The sequence below is a fragment of the Dipodomys merriami genome, unplaced genomic scaffold (genome assembly GCF_024711535.1).
Source record: "Dipodomys merriami isolate MVZ:Mamm:240054 unplaced genomic scaffold, mDipMer1.0.p SCAF_14, whole genome shotgun sequence".
Taxonomy (NCBI): domain Eukaryota; kingdom Metazoa; phylum Chordata; class Mammalia; order Rodentia; family Heteromyidae; genus Dipodomys; species Dipodomys merriami.
Window position 1 is genome coordinate 18680335 of NW_027202715.1, and position 21601 is coordinate 18701935.

General features: G+C 47.7%; 1 protein-coding gene across 3 annotated transcripts; it reads left to right on the plus strand.

The window, feature by feature from the left end:
* The first annotated feature begins 244 nt into the window (after window positions 1-244).
* Window positions 245-16257, plus strand: Tbata (thymus, brain and testes associated). 3 transcript variants are annotated; one of them, XM_070020420.1, is made up of 12 exons: window positions 245-337; window positions 1164-1311; window positions 4038-4176; window positions 4525-4707; window positions 5457-5692; window positions 7453-7608; window positions 8368-8447; window positions 9833-10006; window positions 11770-11851; window positions 12781-12922; window positions 15061-15113; window positions 16048-16257. In XM_070020420.1, exons 3-12 carry the CDS (start codon window positions 4100-4102, stop codon window positions 16140-16142), a joined length of 1278 nt encoding a protein of 425 aa, XP_069876521.1. In that variant the 5' UTR covers window positions 245-337; window positions 1164-1311; window positions 4038-4099; the 3' UTR covers window positions 16143-16257. The 3 variants fall into 3 exon arrangements, with proteins under 3 accessions (XP_069876521.1, XP_069876522.1, XP_069876523.1); XM_070020421.1 differs by having other exon boundaries at window positions 1168-1311; XM_070020422.1 differs by lacking the exon at window positions 4525-4707.
* Window positions 16258-21601: the final 5344 nt, after the last annotated feature.

Below are 21601 nucleotides of genomic sequence, written 5' to 3' on the forward strand. Positions count from 1 at the left end.
AGAAGCAGATGTTCAACCTTTTCTCCCTTGGTCCTTATTGGAAGTGCTGAATGGGGATGATGGAGCTTGGAAGAACAGGAAGAGATCCTTGTTGATCTGTCTGCCCTCTTGGGGGAACAAGAGGAACTGAGTAGTGGGGGGTAAGAGAGAGTGGTGCTTAGGAGCAGTTCTGGAGTTGTAGGGAAGGGGTAGCCTAGCAACCACAGACTCTGTGCAGTCACAAAGCAACTGGCTTGCCCACAGTTTTTCTGAGCCTTCCCCTTGGCTCGTTCTTACTGTGCTGTCCTGCTCAGGAAGCTGGGACTTCTTCCCATATGCTGTAGTGGACATCTTCCTGGTGAGTCCAGTGGCCTTCTGGGGGTGACAAATGGACACCAAAGCCAGACTCTTAGCGGGAAAGGGCCCTGTGGATCAGTGGTAGAAAAAAAGACCTATGGCTGGATTGGTAGCTGCCTACAGACCTCTTGTTCTTGGCTTCTGGGGACCAGGAACAGAGAGAGGGCAGAGAAGAAGCAGACTGCAATGGTCTCAACCTGCCTCACTCTATAAAAAGCATGTCCAAGCCTAGTACAGTGGCTCATAACTATAATCCCAGCTCTTCAGAAGGCGGAGACTGGGAGTACCATAGTTCAAGCCCCAGAAGGAAACCGTTAACATGATTGCTTCTCAACAAATAAACGAGATGTGGTGCTATTTGTTATCCCAGACACATGAAAGATGTTAATAGGAGAATTTTGATACAAGCCAGTCTGGTCAAAAAACATTAAGGCCCTATTTGAAATATAACTAAAGCAAAAGGGTTGGTAGCATGGATCAAATGACAAAGTCTCTATCTTACAAATGTGAAGACCTGAGTTCAAACCCTAGTTCCACTAAAAAAATAAAAACAGTTTCTTAGGTCCCTGCTATTATAGTTCATGACTCACAAGCAGCTTATTGAAGCAGATTAATGAATCACATCTAACATTCACAAAATGGCAACAAAAATTAGCATGAATATTAGGGGTATCACATGCAATGCAGGTGAATACTGCTTTAGAAATTTGTTTCCATTGCACAACATATGCCCAAGTACACATATGGAAACTGGGTCCTAATAGAACCATGAATTTCCTACAGACATTTTAATCAGAGTCTGTCCTAAAGAGTGCTTTTTCCTGTAGGTAGGTGGATTCCAGGCTTCCAAATGCCTAGTCGTCAAGAGAGTGGCATCTAAGAACTTGAGAGCCCAGCCCCTGCCATTGAGGATGCTCCACTAAAGTTTCCTGAAAAGGAATCTCAGCTCATTGTTACAGAAAAGACCAGGAGTCTGTGAGTCAGTTGTCTGGGCTCTGGTCCCTTGATGTGTACTTGTCCCCAGCAAATTGCTCCCCTTCCTGATCACAGACAAGGCCAACCTATGGCACCCTAACCTGATGAAGACGCATTGAGGGATTTCTGGGGTCCCTTGGAGACTGGATAACTGAGAACATTCTTGGTTATTTTGTTGTTGTTTGGTTTTACATTGTGTGTGTGTGTGTGTGTGTGTGTGTGTGTGTGTGTGTATGTGTGTACTGGTCTTGAGCCTTGTGTGTGTGTGTGTGTGTGTGTGTGTGTGTGTGTGTGTGTATGTGTGTACTGGTCTTGAGCCTTGTGTGTGTGTGTGTGTGTGTGTGTGTGTGTGTGTGTGTGTGTGTGTGTGTGTGTGTGTGTGTGTGTGTGTGTGTGTGTGTGTGTACTGGTCTTGAGCCTTGGACCTGGGTGCTATCCCTGAGCTTTTTAGCAAAGCTAAAAAGCTAGTGCTTTTCAGGCTACTGTTCTACCACTTGAGCCACAGCATCATTTCTAACTTGCTTTCTTCCTTTTCTTTCTTCCTTTCTATCCTTCTTTTCTATCCTTCCTTCCTTCCTTCCTTCCCTTTTCTTTCCTTTTGGTAGTTAATTGGAGATAGAGTGTCATGGACTTTTCTGTTTGGGCTGGCTTTGAACCTTCATCATCAGATCGCAGCTTCCTGAGTAGCTAGACTACTGGCGTTAGCAACTGGCACCTGGTGTGTTCTTGGTTTTGACACCTTCAATCATTCATGGTTTAATTTAATTAGTTTATTTAAAAGTGTAATGAACCCTAGTAAGTACGCTACCCACACCAAGAGCTAGAATAGCCTCTCCCATACCTCCTATGTGCTCTTCTGCTCCCCCTCTATCCAGAAATATCCACCTTCTCTTGGAATTTTTCATGTCCTTGTTTTTGATCCTATGTTTGTGTTGGTTTGCTTGCCTTGGAAATTTTTTTTAATTTTAATTTTTATTTTTTTGTGAACATACTGTACAGAGGAGTTACAATTACATGGGCAAGATAATGAGTACATTTCTTATCAAGCATTGCAGCCTCCTCCTTTGTTTACCCTTCCCATCCCTTCCCAGCCTCCCCCCCCCCGCCCCCCATCCAATCCCCCCCGCCCCTGCACCAAAGTTGTAAAGTTCGTTTTCGACATGAGAACTTGTACTTCTCATAGTTGCAACAGGTCCACCTGTATCCTTAAACGACTTGTTTTTCCCCCTCTCCTCCACAAATTATACCGACATCAAATATAGTGAAAGCAGGGGTTATAGTGTGGGGGAGGGACATACAAAGCAACAAAGAAATAATCTTATAAATGCGTTAGAAACAAATGCATGAAAGAAAAAAAAACATTTAAATACATATCTAAGGGTTCATTTTCCTAACATCACATTATCTGACCTTTTCCACTTGACTCATACCTATACTAGATATTGCAAATAAGGGAAACCATGGGACCTATGTTTCTTTAGGCCTGGCTTACTTCACTTAATATAATTTTTTCCAAGTTTTTCCATTTCCTAACAAATGGGGCAATGTCATTCTTTCTGATGGAGGCATAAAATTCCATTGTGTATATATACCACATTTTCTTGATCCTTTCATCTACTGAGGGGCATCTGGGTTGGTTCCATATCTTAGCTATGGTAAATAATGCTGCAATAAACATTGTTGTGCTGGTAGCTTTAGTGTGGTCTTGTTTGTAAACATTTGGGTAAATGCCCAAAAGTGGGATTGCTGGGTCATAGGGGAGCTCTATGTGAAGTCTTGAGGAACCTCCATACTGCTTTCCAAAGTGGTTGAACAAGTTTACACTTCCACCAACAATGAAGTAAGGTTCCCTTCTGTCCACATCCCCTCCAGCATCTGTTGTTATTAGAGTTCTTGATTATAGCCATTCTAACTGGGGTGAGGTGGTATCTCAATGTTGTTTTGATTTGCATTTCTTTTATGGCTAGGGAGGTTGAGCATTTCTTCATGTGTCTATTGGTCATCCTTCTTTCTTCTTCAGAGAGGTTTCTCTTCAAGTCTTTAGCCCACTTATTTATTGGGCAGTTGTTTCTTTGAGGATTTGTTGTTGGGGGATTTAATTTTTTGAGTTTGCCTTGGAACTTTTTAAGAAGTAGTTCATACTAGGTGACCTTCTGCAACATGTTTTCTTTGGCCCAAAATTATATTGAGGAGAGACATCCACATTAGGCATTATTTATTCTCAGAACAACAAAATGTCCCAGTCTCTGCATATAACATATCTTAGGTGAACATTCTGTCACTGGAAATGTGAGGGATCATCAGGTTTCTGCTATTTTGGACAATGTGGACAAGGGCATCCTTACCCATGACCCTCACCCCTTTTTTTTTTTTTTTTTTTTTTGGTCGGTCGTGGGGCTTGAACTCTGGGCCTGGGCGCTATCCTTCAGCTCTTCAGCTCAAGGCGAGCGCTCTACCACTTGAGCTACAGCACCACTTCCGGTTTTCTGGTGGTTTATTGGAGATAGGAGTCTCACAGTCTTTCCTGCCCGGGCTGGCTTTGAACCGCGATCCTCAGATCTCAGCCTCCTGAGTAGCTAGGATTACAGGCGTGAGCCACCAGCGCCCGGTGACCCTCACCCCTTCTGTACATCTACAAGTCTTTCTCTTATATCTGGGACAGAAGTTTCTGGGTGATATAGCATCCAAGGTTCATTTTTAATATTGTCTCTTTTTTTTCTCCTTAGAAGTGTCTGCTTCTACCACCCGTCCATAAGAGTTCTTGTTACTCATCACGAACACTAGCATCATGTGTGCTGGTCTTCATCCTGTTAGTCACTCTACAATGCCTACAGAGACAAAGACTCTTGACCATTCACTGATGAGGTAAGGCCCAAGTCCCACTTACTGACCTGCCGGAGGCTAGGGTGGGAGACAAAGGTGGCCTTGAAAGAAAGCAGTAGGCTGAGAGGCAGCCTTTCCTCACCTGACCTGAAGATCTGAGTTCAATGCTAGCTCATCATCCAGGGCCCCATGGCTTCTCAGGCTGTTAGCACAGGCTGTGGGCTGAGCCCCTCTCTGGGTATGGAGGGATAAGAAATGGAGGGGAGGTTAGGAGGAGCCTGGAGCACAGGCTGGGTTGGGGGGAGTTTCAGGTAAATGCCTGTTAGTTGGGGACAGAAGAGGTAGCTGCTAACGGCCACTTTCAGAGAAGATTTGCTTTGTTTCTTTAAGTCCCAGATTCCCTAAAGGCAAACGCAGAATGGAACAGGAAGCTCAGGGGCCTGATCAGCGAAGTTCTCACAGGGCCCAGGGGCAGTACAACTTGCCTAACATATCCAGAATCTACCTATCCTCCTCCAGAGGGAGTCCCTCCAACCAGGGCCGCCAGGAGAAGGGAGTGCAGACAGCCACCAGGCAGGTGGTGCATCAGACCCCCAGTGGCCCACGTTTGGATCCATACTGGCTTGACCTCCTCCACCTCTTCTTCCAGGGGCAAAGGCACAGCAACCTCAGGGTGCAGGGAACCTGAGACAACTGGTCTCCAGGGAAGCTCAGCGAGAGAAAGCTTGACGCTTCCTGAAACAAGCGTGGCAGCCCACAGCTTTGCGTCCCAGGGCGGGGCCTTATGGGAAAAGGATTTGCCTGGCTTGATCTGGCCTCAGCTCCAGCTCTGACCCTCGGGCTTTGAAGGCACAGCGGGGGAGGGTGATAGCCCACAGCTGGCTTCTCAGGGTTGCCAAAGTTTGGCTTAGGGAGAAGCCCCTAGTGGGGCTTGTGCCCTTAGTGGGTGCATATAAGGGCCTTTGCTCTATCTCAGATATGTGGAGGACTAGGTGGGTCTGAGGCTTCTCTTTCTGGTTTTAGATTTGATCCCTGGGAGAAAACACAGGTCTTGGGAGAATCCGTCTGAGCTCTCACACATGGATCCTAGCTCTCTGCCAAGGCATCTCAGGAAGACATAGGCTCTCTAAGGATTGGACTGCACCAATGGGAATGGAGTTGGGGAGCTGAGCCTTGGGTGTCACTGGTTGGGATTTGAAATCCAGAAAGATGGATTTCAGTATCTGGGAATGGGCTCAAGGATAAAGAATTAAGCTTGAGTCTGGGTGGGCATCGCTGCCAGAAAAGACTCCATCTTCCTTTCTTTAAACCCTCTCCTTCAGTCCAAAGGCTGAACTGAAGCCCGAGAAGAAATCGGGGCATGGGCCACGGAGCCACGGGGATGGTGGGGCACAGAAAGAAAAAGTAAGCCCAGGCATTGTGGATTTGGAGATGATCCGGGATACACTGAAGTCCCCCAAGCCCCAGGCACTTGGCACCCACCGCTTCGGCCACCTCAGCCACAATTCTTTCTTCTCCCGGCACCATCCGCACCCTCAACGTGTGACCCACATCCAAGGTAGGGCTAGGACTACAAGGTCCAGTTGGGGGTGATGGGAGGGGTGGGAGTTCCATAGGAGGTGTCCCCAACTTTGGCTTCAAGATCCAAGGAGTGTGCACTCCAGCCTGTTTCCAGGTAGGGCTCAGAGAACATGGGGCCTGACCAGGGTCCCAAGGCTGCCAAGTGACTATACCGATTGACTTGGGAGACAGAAGGAAAGCACAGGCTCCAAGGGTAATCAGGTACCTTAAAGGATTTCCTTCTCTGCCTGATTCTCCTACTTTATAAATTATATAAAGGATTAATAGTCCCAGAGTGCTGCTCTGCCTTCTGAGTCAAGCCATTTCCCTGAGCCATTGATCCACTTACTGCAGCAGGTGCTTATGGAGAGTGAACAATTGCTGAGGGGCTGGAGCTCACATCCAGCAGGCAAGGGTATGATAGGCCAGGTGTCTAGGTTACAGAGGGAGAATGACTGGCATTTCAGACAATGATCATACAAGACCTGGCCAGTAATGTGATGTCTGAACAAGGGCAGAAACCATGGAGATACCAGGGGCAAGGATATTCCAGGAGAGGATCAGCAAATAGAAAGGCCTGGATGTGTTGAAAGGACACCAAAGAAGCTCATGATGGCTGGAGCAGAGTGACAAAAGGGAGACAGGATTTGATGTCAGATCAGGCCCCTGGTGTCACCATTATGCCACCTCAGCAAGTCATTGAAAAGTTGAGACTACAGAAGTGATAAATTATGATAAATTTGAACACAATCACCCTGGCCTCTGTCTTGCTGGTGGCTGTTATTGAAGCAGTGGAAGAGCCCATGGTCCTAGTCTAGAGTCACACCCAACATAAAAGCCCAGGGGACCTGGTGACTGATTGGAAGCAGATCGTGGTGGCACAGAGATGTCATGGCTCACTCTGAGTCACTAGAGAAACACAGTGCCCTGACTGAGATGAGGAAGCTACCAATGGCCAACAAGGAGAGGAAGGAGCCAGAGAGCCAGTCCTGGGAGTGGGAGAGGTGGAATGCAAGCTAGTCCTTAGATGATAGGAGGAGGGACAGACATGACAGGTATTTGAGGAAAGATGGATGCTTCTGGGCAGATCATGGAGACATAAGAAGAATTTGGGGGCTGTGCCCTGGGTCCCCAGGATTAAGAGCCTGAGAGGATTGAAAGAAATCAGCAGGGGAGACAAAGAGAGACCAGTAAGCTAGGAGAGCCAACAGAGTGAGAGTCCTGGAACAAGAAGGACTATTTTCAGGAAGGAGACAGCAGACATGTGGAGTTCCTAATGAGATGAATTCTGCATGACTACACCAAAATTGACCATACTCTGGGTGGAAGGGGTCTTCACGTGGGAACTGCTTCTACCACCTCCAAGATGACAGACAGTAGAAAGTTCTGTCCGGAGTGTTCAGTTCAGTCTCTCCTCCTGTGACTCTAGCCAGGCCCCTCTCATGCTTACACCTGCCCTCTCATAGGCTGCCAGAAGGACCTGAAGATTACGGTTCTAAGGCTCTATAGAGGAGACTAGGGTTTTGTCTCATCTCTGCTCAACTTACTGGTGACCCAGAGCAGTCTTTCTCCCACTCATCCTCAGTGCCTGTGGACAAGGTGGTTGCTGCTCTAGGAGGTTGTAGAAGCCTCTTCAGCTCCAATGATCCATGGGCTGCTGCTTCCTAGAACAAAAGGACCCAGGGTTCTCCCTGCCTACCCTGCCTCCTTTTCTGGGATTCACCACTTCTCTGCCTTACAGACTCTGCTCCTCCACAGATCTCACTGGGAAACCTGTCTGCTTCGTCAAGGACGATTTCTCTTTGGTTCCCTTGTCTCGGTCTGCACTCTTATCCAGCTATCTGATGGGGATGCCCGCATTCCCTGCCCCCATCGGGGACCCACAGTCCAATCGGAATCCCCAGCTTTCTACTGGTGGGTACTGGGACCAACATCTTTCTATAGGGCTCATACCAGTCACCAAGGGCTGCATGTGAGATACCTGAGGGAAAAAGGACCATGTCTTACATTGTGGGTCACCTAGGCTGTCCCAGGGCAGCTTCATCTCTGGATTACTTCCTACCTTGTCCCCGGTTCTAGCACTGAGAAAAGTGCCCTTGCTTGGATTCAAGCAGATTTTTGGCAAGTCACATGACTGACAGCTACACAGGAATACACTTGTAATAGTGACTTGCACCTGCCCATCAGACCATGAGCCATGATGCTGGGTGGCCAATAGAGGCCTCTGCCCTGGGAAGTCCTATCTCTCTGCTACTGGGGTATGGGAGAGTCAAGCTAGTGAGGGGAAGCCAGTGTAGGGCAGAAAGTTTTGGCTGGCTGGCTGGCTGCAGAATGACTGGGGGAGTCGGGGAACGGTCTTACAAGCAGACTCCTTATCTCCTGAATCGCAATCCTGGCCCCAGATACCTAAGGGGAAGTGATCAAATCACATCCAACTAGACACAAGCCCATCTCCCAGAAATGCCATAGGCAGAACAGCAGTACCCCCAGCATCAATGCCATGCCTAATCTTTCTCCCTCCAAGACACCCTACCTGCCTTCCCCCAAGACTGGGGCAGGATGACATGAAAGGAGAAAGGCATTTCTTTTTACCTAGAGCCTTCCCTGCCCTCCCAACCCTGGTGTCATAGGGAGGGTGAGCAAGACCCCCAGAACCTTGTGTTCTCCTCCCAGAGACCTGGAAGAAGGAGTTGAAGGATCTGGCTTCCCGGGTGACTGTGTTCACCAAGGAGACTGAGCAGAAAAACAAAGAGGTAGGAGCAGAACAAAGGAGTCTTGGGCAACCAGAGTGGAGAAGTAGCCCTGGCTTCTCATTCCTCCTTTCACTCTTCAGTGCTCTGAGTGACTTAGCTAAGTTAGATAGTTATGGATTTCTTAGCTTTCAAAGGAGGAGGAGAGGTGGTTCATACCTGTAATCCCAGCTTCTCACAAGGTAGAGATAGGTAAGAATGAAGTAGATTCAAGGTCAGGCTAGACAAAAAAAAAATTTAGTAACAACCCATCTCAACAAATAAGCCAGCTATAATGGTAATGTACTCTTTAATCCCAGCTATATGGGAAGCTATAGGTAGGAGAATTAAAGATGGGCCCAGGTAAAAACTCGAAGTCCTATCTAAAAATAGCTAACCAAAAATTTGTAGAGCACCTGCCTAGGAAGCAAGACGCTCTAAGTTCAAACTCCGGTTCAGAAAGAGGGAGGGAAGTAAGGTTACGACTACAAGTTTTAACTGGAATTGAAGAGCAAGAAGCCTGACTTCTCAGAGAAAAGAAAGAATGTCAAGCGGTGAGGGATAGATATGGGGGCAGCACTAGGAATAAAGGTTAGACAGTGGGCCCCTGGCACAGGATAATGATTTTAGATCTCTGATAGCAAGCTGATTGCCAATGGCTCATGCTTGTCATCCTAGTTACTCAGGAAGCTGAGATCTAGAGAGTTGAGGTTTGAAGTTAGCCTGCGCAGAAAAATACATGAGATGCCAATCTCCAAAATAACTGACAAGAAGCTAGGCTGGAGGCAGGGGTCAAGTGGTAGAGTTCCAGCCAGAGAAAGCAAGCTAAGCAAATTCAAGGCCCTGAGTTCAAACTCCAGTTTGATCTATCTATCTATCTATCTATCTATCTATCTATCTATCTATCTATCTATCTATCTATCTATCTATCTATCTTTGTTTTTTTTGGTCGGTCATGGGGCCTGAACTCTGGACCCTGGGCACTGTCCCTCAGCTCTTCAGCTCAAGGCTAGCACTCTACCACTTGAGCCACAGTGCCACTTCTGGCTTTTTCTGCTTATGTGGTGCTGAGGAATTGGACTCAGGGCCTCATTCATGCAAGGCAAGCACTCTACCACTAAGCCACCTTCCCAGCCCTATCTATCTACCTTTGTCTACCTACCTACCTATTTGTTATCTGTCAATCATATATGTCTGATAGCCCAAGTGGAGCCACAGCAGAAAAGCTCAAGATACCCAAAGACATTCATCCACATTCAACGCTGAGATGCCGAGTTGGGTGATAAAAGACAAGTAGAAGCAGGGACAAAACTGATGGATATGACCCAGCTTTCTCTTATCTTCTCTCTTTTGCCTTCTCCCTTTCCTTTCACTGGCTCCTGGAGTCTGTGCCACTTTTATCCCAACAGAAACAAGAGCCTCCTCTGAGGGTGCATGGAGCAAAGTACTCGGCTGAGACTGGTCGACTCATTCCGGCTTCCGCTCACAATCTCCAGCGCCGCAGTTTCCACCAGGGCCAGCGGAGCCATCTTTTGAACAATGATGTACTCCAGGCCTCTGTCCTGCGTGACCAGGAACTACTGGTAAGAACCAGTCTGGGTTCAGAGGCTGTAGTAATTACTATCCTCTTGGCTCCTAGCTCTGCCAGCTAGCACCCTTCCAGGTGCACTGGGACCTGAGACTGTAAGATAGGAAGATCCTGGCCTGAGAGTCAGCAGCCTAGGCTCCAGCCCCCTCTGCCTCTAAAGGACCCTGTGTCCATTGGTCCTTTTCTATGTAAGTCCTTCCTCAATGGGCTTTAATTCCATGATCTGTCCAAAGTGAGTGTAAGCACATTACCATGGAGGCCCATCCCAGCTAAAGCATCTGATGTTAATCAGGGAACATGATGGAGGACTGAGATGCTCAGAAATGAAGATTTTGCCTGGTGAGCTCTCAGACTGCACCCTACAACCTCCCAGGCCAGTCCCAGCCTGTTTCCCCACCTTTGCCAATGTTTCATCAGAGTACGAACTCCACCTCCTCCACTCTTGAGTGTCCCCATCAAGAGCTCCTTCCAGTGGAGTAGGGATTGGCGGTTTCTGAGCCAGCATCCCACTGCCTGCCTGAAAGGTCCAGTGAGGTGGATAAAGCAGACATCCCATTGATGAGGAGATTGAAAACCTGCCCTATGGAACTGTGTGATGCAGGTCACACCCAGGTGACAAGGAGCAACATAGCTGGGACTAGAACCAATACTTTCTCCACTGTAGGATGGTCTCACTACGCCTGGAATTAGGTTCTCAGGTCCTATGGGGAGGGGGCCCAGGGCAGGTAAGTAGGACGCTGAGAATAGACAAGGTCACAGGGGCACACCAGGGTGGGTGGGTGTTGAGGGTGAGGGTTGGCACCCAAACAGGTGCTGGGGAGAGACCCAACCCAGTTCCAACTCTACCAGGATAAGTTCCTAAGGTAGAGTTCTCACTCTACCCAGGCCTGCTGGGGTCTAACAGGCTCCTCCAGGCCCCAAGAAGAATGCCTGCTCAATGCTGAAGGAACCACATTTTTCTAGGACTCCAGGGGTTCTACCTTCCAACGTGGGCTTCAATTCCAGTCCTTCCAGCCTACTATAGGCACAGCCAACAGCAGCAACCTGGCCTCGGAAGCCTCTACAGGCCATTCAAGACAAAACAGGATCATTTCCAGATGCTGCCCAATTGGAGGCTGCAGGGGAAATGGAACCCGGAAGTAGGAAAGAAGCTAAAGGCTGAGGAGACAGCCAGAAATTGAGAATACCCACTGCTCTGCAGGATGGAGCCCTATACTGGGCAGCTTACAAAACTAGCCCACCCCAGCCCTCAGGCTACCCTCTGGGAGTCCCCTATCTCTTTGCCAATATCTCTAGACTTTTGGAATTCCGGGTGGGGAAGCCTGAGGATGACCCCAAATACATAACCCCAAACACTTAGGCATGGGAGACAATGAGTCTCTGAGGAGGTAACTGGCTTGCTCTGACTTTGCCCTTCCAGTGAGAGGCTTTGGGGATACAACCAGCCCAAATAGGCTCCAAGAGTGAGGAGCCCATGTGCCTCATATCTGAGCCTTAATCCTGCTTGGGGGGTCTTCCTCATTCAAGGGCTCAGATTCATTACCTGTCTAAAAGGGAGTCTAGACTTCCAGTAGGACTGCTGTGGGAAAAAGCCCTCCATACAATGCAAGGCCCCATACAGGACCAGTTGAGCCAAGCATTTGGCTCAGGGAGCTCACTTTCAGGGATGAGCTCTTAGTGTCCATAAACCTTGGTGTCTGCAGTCCTGGCAGGAGTATGTCATGATCACATTGACTCCCTATGTCCTCCTGCCCACAGATCCTGGAGCTTCTGTGTCAGATTCTGCAGACAGACTCTCTAAGTGCCATTCAGTTCTGGCTGCTTTACGCTCCCTCAAAGGGTAAGGACACTGCATGGCTCCTTCCCCAAGTGGAGGCTGCCAAGATCTGGCTCTTGTTTTCTGGGTCTCAAGGACTCAGATGTTTCTTGGTTTTTACACCTTCCTCCTTCTCCATTTTGGATGTCTTTTGTCCCACTGGACAACTTCACTGTTCTCTCCTACCTCAATCCTACTGAAGAATTTCTATGGCCCTGCTTCTTGGAGGGAACCTCCCCTTGATGTGGGCACCAGGACTAGGCATTGGGAAAGGAGAAAGTGAATGACTATCTAGAAGACACAGTCCCTCTTCTGCTGCTACTGTGGGAATTATACACAAATACACACACACACACACACACACACACACACACACACACACACACACATGCACACAAGTACAAATGGGAGGCCATAGGTGTGTGCATAAGAATACACCAATACATTCAAGCCCCACGACTGACAAAAAAAAAATACACCAATACACACAGACACACAATAGACAGTGGATGGAGAGTGTAGTGATGAGGGAATGAGTAATAATGAGGGCTGGAAGCTGGAGGGAGGCTGGAAGAGGTTTCCTTTGTTGAGAGTAGACAGGAGGAGGAAGGGGAAGGGAAGAGAAAGAAGAGAGAAGGGGAGGGAGGAGAAAAGGATAAGGAGGAACGAAAAAGAAAGCTTTTCCAAAGGCAGCCAGGGGCTACAGTGGGCAGGATGAGGTCAGAATAAGGTGCACATGTCCTTGAGTGGGGGGAAGGGTGTGGAAGGGCTGGGTGCTCTCTTCAGAGACCAGGAACACTCTGGGATTCTCCTGAGTGGACCTGTGGGCAGAATGTGGGATAAATAGAGTTACCCTTGAGCTGGTTTGGGGAGATGTGGAGGCCCTGTTTAGACTCGTCTCATCTAGGGTCAGGAAGTGGGTAGAGGCTGAGGATTCTGTGCTGTGCTTCCAGAAAAAGACATTGCTCTGGGGCTCCTACAAACTGCAGTAGCTCAACAGTTCCCTCAACCCCTAACGTCCATTCCGGAAGAAAGGCTCCTAAATCAGCTCCAAGAAGTTCAAGAGCCTCAGGAAAACCTGCAGGCATCCTACAGGTGAGCTCTGTACCTCTCACCTGCCTTTCTGTTCCCAGGACCATTCTCCCAGGGTCAAACATCTATCCCCAGGTGAAAGCCCTCAGGACCTAGAGAAGGAGGTGCTAGTCTGAGCTGGGCTGGGCTGGGCTGGGCTGACCAAGGCTGTCCTGGATGGAGCAAGTAGCCCAGGACTGTCTCCTGACCTCTCCAGAGACCCACCACCCCAGGTCTAGGTGTGCAGCCTGAAGGCCCATACTGCCAGACTAGACCCCTGCCTGCTGGTGAGTAGGGTTTTAGTAGGGTCTCAAGTCAGGGCTGAATATGTTCATCTAGCTTGCCACAAGTTCTTGGTGTATGGACACAGGTAGGAGGGAGCATCTAGCACAAGCTAGGCAAATTAAAGGACTTTATGTGTGCCACAGATGGCTAAAGTGGAAGCAGATTGATTCTGTGAAAGGCCTTTGAGGCAGGTAAAATTCCAAGAGAGCAGTGCTAACTGATAGCTTACTACTACACTTGCCTGACCCTGCTGGGCAGCTTACATATTTGTAGATTAATAGCCCCACTGAGGCAGTATTAACTCCATCTTTTTTGTTGTTGTTGGTCATGGGGCTTGAACTCTAGGCTCCCTGCGCTCTTCAGCTCAAGGTGAGCGCGCTACCGCTTGAGTCACAGCACCACTTTTCTAGTGGTTTTTATTGGAGATAAGCGTCTCACGGACTTTCCTGCCTGGGCTGACTTTGAACCTTGATCCTCAGATCTCAGCCTCCTGAGTAGCTAGGATTACAGGCGTGAGCCACCGGTGCCCGGCCTAACTCCATCTTATAGATGAGAAACCTGAGGCTCACTCAGTGAACTGACTGGTTAATTGCTCAGCAGATATGTAATCTGAGTATGCACAAGGCCCTAGGCTCAAAACGAATATACCAATATGCAGGTAAAACTGGGGATCTGTATTCCTAACAAATCACCCAATATTTCTGCCAGAGCTTGGGAAACTGATAAAGTAGGGGAAGACGGGGGAGTGACTCTTTTTTGTTGGTGGTAGTATATTTTTATTTGTTTATTTGTGCCAGTTCTAGAGCTTGAATTCAGGACTTGGTCACTGTCCCTTAACTTTTGCTCTCAAGGCTAGTGCTCTACCACTTGAGCCACAGTTCCACTTCTTACTTTTTGGTGATTAATTGCAGATAAGAGTCTTATGGATTTTCCTGCCCAGGCTGGCTTTGAACCACGGTCCTTAAATTTCAACTTCCTGAGTAGGTAGGATTACAGGCACAAGCCACAACTCCTGGCAACTAATAAGGTTTCTATAAGCAAATGAGAAGATGAAAAAAGGCCAAGAAGTGGGAATTCTCCAAGTAACAACAACAAGGATATCAGGAATGAACATCCTATAAGCAATGCCAAGTTTGATGTGACTAGAGAGGTATGGGTTTGGGGGGCACACACAGGAGTAGGGAAAGTGTCTGAAGGTTTTTGTCAGTTACTGGGGCTTGAGCTCTTAGGGCTCAGCTTGCTTGCCTTTCTTTTTTCTTATGACTATTGCTTACCACTTGAGACACATCCCATTTGTGGCATTTTTGCTGGTTAATTTGAGCCCCTCAGATTTGTCTGCCTGGCTATCTTTGAGCAGCAATCATCAGATATCAGCTTCTCAAGTAGCTACCAACACCACCCAGTGTGACTTAGGTTTTGGAAGATGTAGTCTTGACTGTCTCTTCTTCCTAGAGAGGCCAGCCATGAGTGCCCTGGGGGATAAGCCCCCCTGTGTACCACCTCTGTTTCACCCTCTCTCCAAAACCCCTCTCAGAGTTGTAGGAAGGACTAGGCCATGTAAAATTTCATACAAGCTAGAATATAATTCACACTTACCTGTGACCCTGTCCCAGAAGCAGGGGCCCTGTCTTCTCCATGCAGATGAAAGGCTCTCCCCTGCCTGACAGGGGAGCACAAGGGACAAGCAAGGAGCTATGGGGGAAAGCTGTATCAGTCACGGTCCCTCACAAGGACAGGAGGGCTTTGGTTCCCAGTAGCCTGAGGTGACCCCTCACCTTTCCCTGGAGAGGGCAACTGACCATACTTGTACCACCCTGCCACCCCCTAGTTATGAGCAAGCCTGATGTCATAAGCCTCTCTTTTGTATCTGATTATAGTCTTTCCCAAAAGAAGACCAAGATACCACCTACCCCGAAAAGTGAAAAACCAGGTAAGCTCCTGTGCCTGGACCATTCTGAGGCTCACTGGGGCCCAGTCCAGCTGGGTCCCTCAGGGGATTCAAGGCAACTTAGGGATAGGTTCCCAACTGAGGAAGCTGGTCCATTCACCCATTCACTCATTCATTCATTCATTCATTCATTCAACAAATGCTTACTGAGTACCTGTTGTCTGCTGAGCTTTGGGAAGGATTGAGACAAGTGTCTGTATCAAGGAACCAACAGGAAGCTACAGAGGATCACCCAGAAAACCCCTGAGGGGCTGTAGGGAAAGTGAGGCAGGTGGACATGGTGGGTGGGAAGGGCACTCAGCAGAATCACAAGGGAGGTCCTAGACCTGGGTATGTCCAAGAAGAGCACACAAGCAGAGCTCCCAACAGGCAAGAGTGGCCAGGACCCTGTGGGTTGGGATGGTAATAAGAGGTGACGTAATACAGGTGAACAGGGGCCAGCCAGCCTGTGGGGAAAGGGAAGTGGGTGCTATACAAAGAGGCCTGGGGTGCACTGGAGGTGCACTACAAAGGGAGTGTGTCTCGTGGCCACTGTGTGGCGTGTGGGATGGGCAGGGGACAAAAGGGAAGAGGAAGCTGAGGGAGGAGGCCCCCCTCCCCCACAGTCACCCTGGTGCCTTAGACCAGTGTGGTTAATGGGGGGAGGGGAACAAGGTATAGAGGAGAGAAGGCACATTGGCAGTAGACAGAGTCCTAATTGCCTGAGAAACATCTGGCCTGGAATAGACACTTCATTGTTCATGACCTGGATGAAAATGAAGAAGGGCGCTGAGTTGCAGAGAAGGAAATCAGCTTGTTCCCAGGACCCCAGAACAGTAGAGGGCTGAAGGTGGCCGTGATTTTCCACCTGTTCTCTCCGTGTACCAGGAGAAGAGGCAGCTCCTCCTCTCTGCCCATGGTCTTTTTCTCCTCCCAGAGTACATTGGAAAAGCCCAAGTCCTCAAGATACATCATGAGGACAAAAAGGAGAGGGCAGCTAAGCCAAAGGCTGAGAAGAACAAGGAAGTCTAGTCCATCTGATTCAGAAGCTACCCCTGAACTATGTGTGCTCCCGCCCCACCACCTCCACAACAAAGAATGCCAAATAAAATCCTGTCTTCCCCTGCAGAAGACGGTTCACGCTCTAGCAGCAGTGGCTTTGCTCGTGTTGTTTATTCTGGAAGGAGGCAGGGGCTGAAGTCATGAAGCAAGTCCTGGTGTATCACTTACAATAAGCCCATGCCTGGCTCCAGAATCTGCTGATAGCGATTGCATTCTACTGACTTAAAAATGACAACCCTCACCTGACGGTAGTGGCTCACACCTGTAATCCTAGCTATTCATGAAGCTAAGATCCAAGGATTATTGTTCAAAGCCAGTCGAGGCAGAAGAGTCTATAAGACTCTTATCTCCAATAAGATGTCAAAAAATAAAAATAGGGTTGGGAAGGTGGCTCTGTGAGAGTGCTTGCCTTACATGCATGAGGCCCTGGGGTTGGTTCCTCAGCACCCTATAAGCAGAAAAAGCTGGAAGTGGCACTGTGGCTCAAGTGGTAGAGCATTCACCTTGACCAAAAGAAGCTCATGGATAGCACCCAGGCCCAGAGTTCAAGTCCCAGGACTGAAAGGAGAAAAAAAAACACAAAAACCAGCAACCCTCACCCAAAGTTGTAGGTGTGTTTCTGAAAATGGCAAAATAGTTATGGGCAATAGTTATGGGCAAGAAGGAAGAGGGCGTCACATGAATATGACCCCAAGGAGCAGCTGGGATATGTCTGGTCTTATTATCTAGAGAAGATGGCTTTGATCCTTGGGGAAGTCTAATGTCTGCCTGGAGATTTCTGCAAGTTCCCTGGAAATCTGGGTTAGGAGGGTGTTGTGGCCACCTTGGCTCCCAGCTCCTCCTCTGCAGGCATAGTTGATAGGCCCAGTAGATGTGGTTCCATGGGTTGGCTCCATTCTGCTCTTGTAACACTGCACCATCTCACAAGAATTCTGCCTCTGTTTTTCCCAGCTACTCCACACTGACCTTTCCAATGTAATAGATAACTCCAAGATCACTGAAGTGACCAGGCCATGGTGGCTCATGCTTGTAATCCTAGCTACTAAAGAGGGTGAGATTTGAAGGTCATGGTTCAAAGCCAACCCAGGCAGAAAAATCTGTGAGGCTCTTATCTCCAATTAACCACCAAAAAGCCTGAAGTAGAGCTGTGGCTTGGGAGGCAGAAACTAGTCTTGAGCAAAAAAAATCTCAGGGACAGCATCCAGGCCCTGAGTTCATCCAGGCTACAGAACTGCAACCTTCAATTCTTCAGTGTTTTAATACAGACATGGATCTTAGGAGGTAGATATTATTGTAATAAGGAACTCAAAGAAGTAACTTACTCAAGATTATAAAGTAATAAGCAGATTCAGGATTCAAACCCTGGCTGGGACATTAAATAGGCAGAGTGCATCCTTGAGCCTGTGCATCCTATAATGACCACACATGGTAGATCCCTTCATGACACAGGGCTATAAAGGAGAACTGAGAAGTGTCAGAGTGATTTGCTGAGGATGAACATCTGGGAAATACATGCGTCCCTGGGTTGATAAGGTGGTCTAATGGCTCCACCGCCACTGCATATTTTTTCATATGTCTTCTACCTCCCATGGGATAGATGTGCATTCTCATGTTTTGGATCTCTGCTACTTTAATTGCTCTTTTTTCACATTCGTCCTCTCTACAGTGGTGGTATTTGTGTCCTTTTTTTCTTAAGTCCCTATGAGCGCCACTTCACCTCATTCTATTGTTTCAATCTCTTGTTTCAAGGTTCCAAAATATTTTCTCCTATGTACTGGGTGTGTCTCCTTCCAAAGATGTGTGCTTCCTCTGTCCTTTGCATGAAATCCATCTCTTCTTTCCTGCACAGTCTGTTTTGTGCAGCTATAGAAGACTACCTGACCATGGGTAATTAATAAAGAATGGAGATTTATTTCCTAACATTCTGGAGGGTGGGAAGTCCATGATCTGAACTTGTAGCTGTATCATCCTATGATACACAGGGAAGAGCAACAGTGCACAAGTGAGAGAGTGGAGGGAAAGGGCCAATCTCATTCAGGAACCCATAAGCCACTTCTCTGTCAAAGGCCTTAATGCAGTCATGGGGGGAAAACCTTCACAATCTAAATCCTTGCTTTAGTCCTATCCCCTGAGTACTGGTACATTGGAACTAACCTTTGATCGACATTTAAGCCATAGGGTGTTCCCTCTTTTCTTCTTCCTTTCTTTTTGTAGTTTGTACAGGTTTGCCACACAAGCACAGCTTCCCTCGGCACTTCCTATATCTGGTCCTGTGTCCTTCCTTAGTATCTGTTTGTGGGGTGAGGGAATCAGAGTTGCTACTTTAGAGCTTCTGTGCTTTACCCTCTAGATACATGGCACAGAGGGCCTAGAGAAGACTGATTGGGTCCTGAGGAGCCAGTGAGTGAACTGGGTTTCCATGCTCTTCACTTGCAATTTTTAAAAGAAACCTTGAATCTTAGGACTGTTGCAGAGTTATAGAAAAGCTCTGAAAAGAGTACAGAGTTCACACATTCTTCTACACCCAATTTCCCCTGCTTTTAAAATATATGACAGCTTTATGGAGACATTATTCACACACTATAAAAATCTATCCATTTAAAGTGTACAATTCAATAGTTTTTAATATTTAGAGTATACAATGCAAGCAGTTCCAAAACTTTCAATCATTCCCCAAAAGAAATCCCCATGCTCATTAGCCATCACTCCCATTTCCCTCTTCTATACCACCACCTGTCCATTTTCTGTCTCTCTAAAGTTTTCGATCTGGTCTCTCCACAATGAGTTCTTTAATGCATGAAATGAAACTTCTTTTCATTTACAGAGCCTCAACACCACAGTCCTTGTTTTGTTCTACCAAACCAAGGAGACTATGATATGTTCAGCTTTCTCTTTGACCACTTTTGGAGTACAAGGCACACTTTATTCCTACAGCCTTTATCAGTTGTCCTAAAGGGCTAGTTCCATATCTAGGTGATTCTCCTCCAGAGCAGGTGCTTTTTGTCAAGATCCTTCTTGGTTTCCACATAAGTGACTCCTTCTTTGGCACTGTACGAGAAAGGAAAGAAAACTAGCAACAAAGATGCCATAGTAGTCATTGTTGTTGCAGCTGCTGCTGCTGGTGGTGGCAGCAGTGGTGTGTGTGTGTGTGTGTGTGTGTGTGTGTGTGTGTGTGTGTGTGTGTGTGTGTGTGTGTGTGTGCGTGTGTGTGTGTGTTATGTATATGTTGATACAAGAGCTTGGACTCAGGGTCAGGGTGCTATCCTTCAGCTTTTTCATTCAAGGCTAGCGCTCTACCACTTGAGCCACCACTCCACGTTGGGCTTTTTGATAGTTAATAGAGATAAGAGTCTTATCGACTTTCTTGTCTGGGCTGAGCTTGAACCTCTATCCTCAGATCTTAGCATCTTAAGTATCTAGGATGACAGGGGTAAGCCACCAGCACCGGACATTAATTGTGTTTTGTCTATGACTTGGTTGTGAAGAAGCAAAAACAACCCAGACTAAAAAACACAAAAGCAGCCCTGCCCTTCCTCAAGTTAGAGGATACCCAATGTCAAAGCCAGCTATAAAATGCATAAAACAGAACACAAAGACAATTAACAAAGAGTCACAAAGCAACTATAAAACACCACAGTCACCACCTCTTTTTGTGACCACTAAACTTTCTTACCAGTGAGATCCCAGAGCTATAGCTATTTTAACCTGTTCCCAGGGCCACCAAATTGCTTAGCCACCTTGGTTTGTGGCAGCAACCATCCCCATTTCATCCCTGCCTTGCTTCTGCAGAACTGATCCTGCCTGCCTTGACCCTCCCCAGACCACACCAGTGAGACTAGAAGACTCACACCCTTCTTCCTCTTCTCCACCATATTCCACCACATCAATAAATTCCATCAAACCACAGTCTTGATCTCTGATATCCCTGGCTTGTTGGACTTGAATAGTTGGCATTAGATGGGCACAGCCTACTGCTCTGGTTTGTTCATTTGGCGAGGTGTTTGCTGTCAGAGATCATTAACCAAGGGCAATGATTGGGAAGGTTCTTCCAGCGGAAAGGGGAAGGAAAATAGCAGCAGCTCTGAGTCCTGGTCATCTCCTCTACCTTAGCGTGGAAGTTAACACTGCCAATATTGGATAGTCTTGCTGCCCGTGGGGGAATGTAGATGGCTTTCCAGCCCTGGCCACGGATAGCATCTGAATGATGGGCCAGTGATCTGTGTGAGCATGTTAGGCTCCCTTCCAAACCCTGCCAGTGGAAAACCTCCCTCTAGCTAGTTGTCTGTCCCTGGGTAAGCTCGCTGTCTTCTGGGGGCTCAGTCTACTGCTCAGTTCAGTGGCAATGTTCTCTTTTTCTTTCCCTCTCTCCCTCCTCATTCTCCCCCTTCTTCCTTCTTCTTTCCTCCTTTCTTTCCTTCCTCCATTCCTCCCTTCCTCTCTCTTCCTTTGTAAAATTTTCAGTTCTAGGGACTGAACCTAGGTCCGCATGTTTGCAAGGTAAGTGCTGTACCACTGAGCTGCACTCCCAGATCTTAGGCCACGTCTTAGTAACCTGTGATTCTAAGTTCAAACTATAGAATCATGTGGAGTTCCAGTAATGAAGTCACTCAGTGCACATTACCCTTTCCATCCTCATGCCAGTGAGATGGTATTTTATGATCATGCCCATTTGGAGCAGAGAGAGATCAAGTGACCCCAGCTAATAATAAATACAGCACACCACTTGCCCAAGTCTCACTGAGAGATCAAAATGAAACTCAGGCACAGAGGGACATGTGACTCCCCTCAGATGCATTGGTAAAACCCAGGTCTCTTGGCTTCCTAGCCCAGCTTCTCTCTTTCCAGATCTGTGAGCAGCAGCATTTCCTACTGGTCCAGGCAGAGCCAGGGAGGTCTCTCCACACCCTGGCCTGTTATTTCACCTGGAATTGCTCACCTTGGACTTGAAAGTCAAGGAAGAGAGGTTGGTGGCCTCCCTTAGATAAGAGATTCCTTTACTGTGCTCAGCCACGGACCAAACCCACTGAGTTGATAGGTTTCATTTGACCTTTGGAGTACTTGTTTGAATATGTGAAAATCAGTACTGAGTGTTCTCTTAAAGCAGTGGAAACACCAGATCCTTGTTCCACTTGACTACAGCTCTCTGGCTGTTGTCCCCACCCTCATCAACAAGGTTGCCTGGAGTTGGGCAAGCCTACATTGCACACCTGTAGTCCCTTTACTTATGCTATGATTTCCTCTGTTTACTCAGCTATCCCCTGTCCCACACGCTGATGATTCTCATCCAGGCACCAGTAGCCTCTGGGCTCAAAACCAACTGAACTGCTTCTCTTTCCCTTAGCTGGTCCATTGCCCAGTGAGCCTCTAGCTCAATCACCTGTTGTATAGGAACCCCAGAAAGGGGGAGAGGTTTATCCAATCATGGAGCA

Excerpts from the sequence above, each read along its gene's own strand:
- Tbata (XM_070020420.1), top strand. The coding sequence starts at position 4,100 with ATGTGTGCTGGTCTTCATCCTGTTAGTCACTCTACAATGCCTACAGAG. Across the intron at positions 7,609-8,367 it reads GAATCCCCAGCTTTCTACTG|AGACCTGGAAGAAGGAGTTG; the intron begins GTGGGTACTGGG and ends TTCTCCTCCCAG. Across the intron at positions 8,448-9,832 it reads CTGAGCAGAAAAACAAAGAG|AAACAAGAGCCTCCTCTGAG; the intron begins GTAGGAGCAGAA and ends TTATCCCAACAG.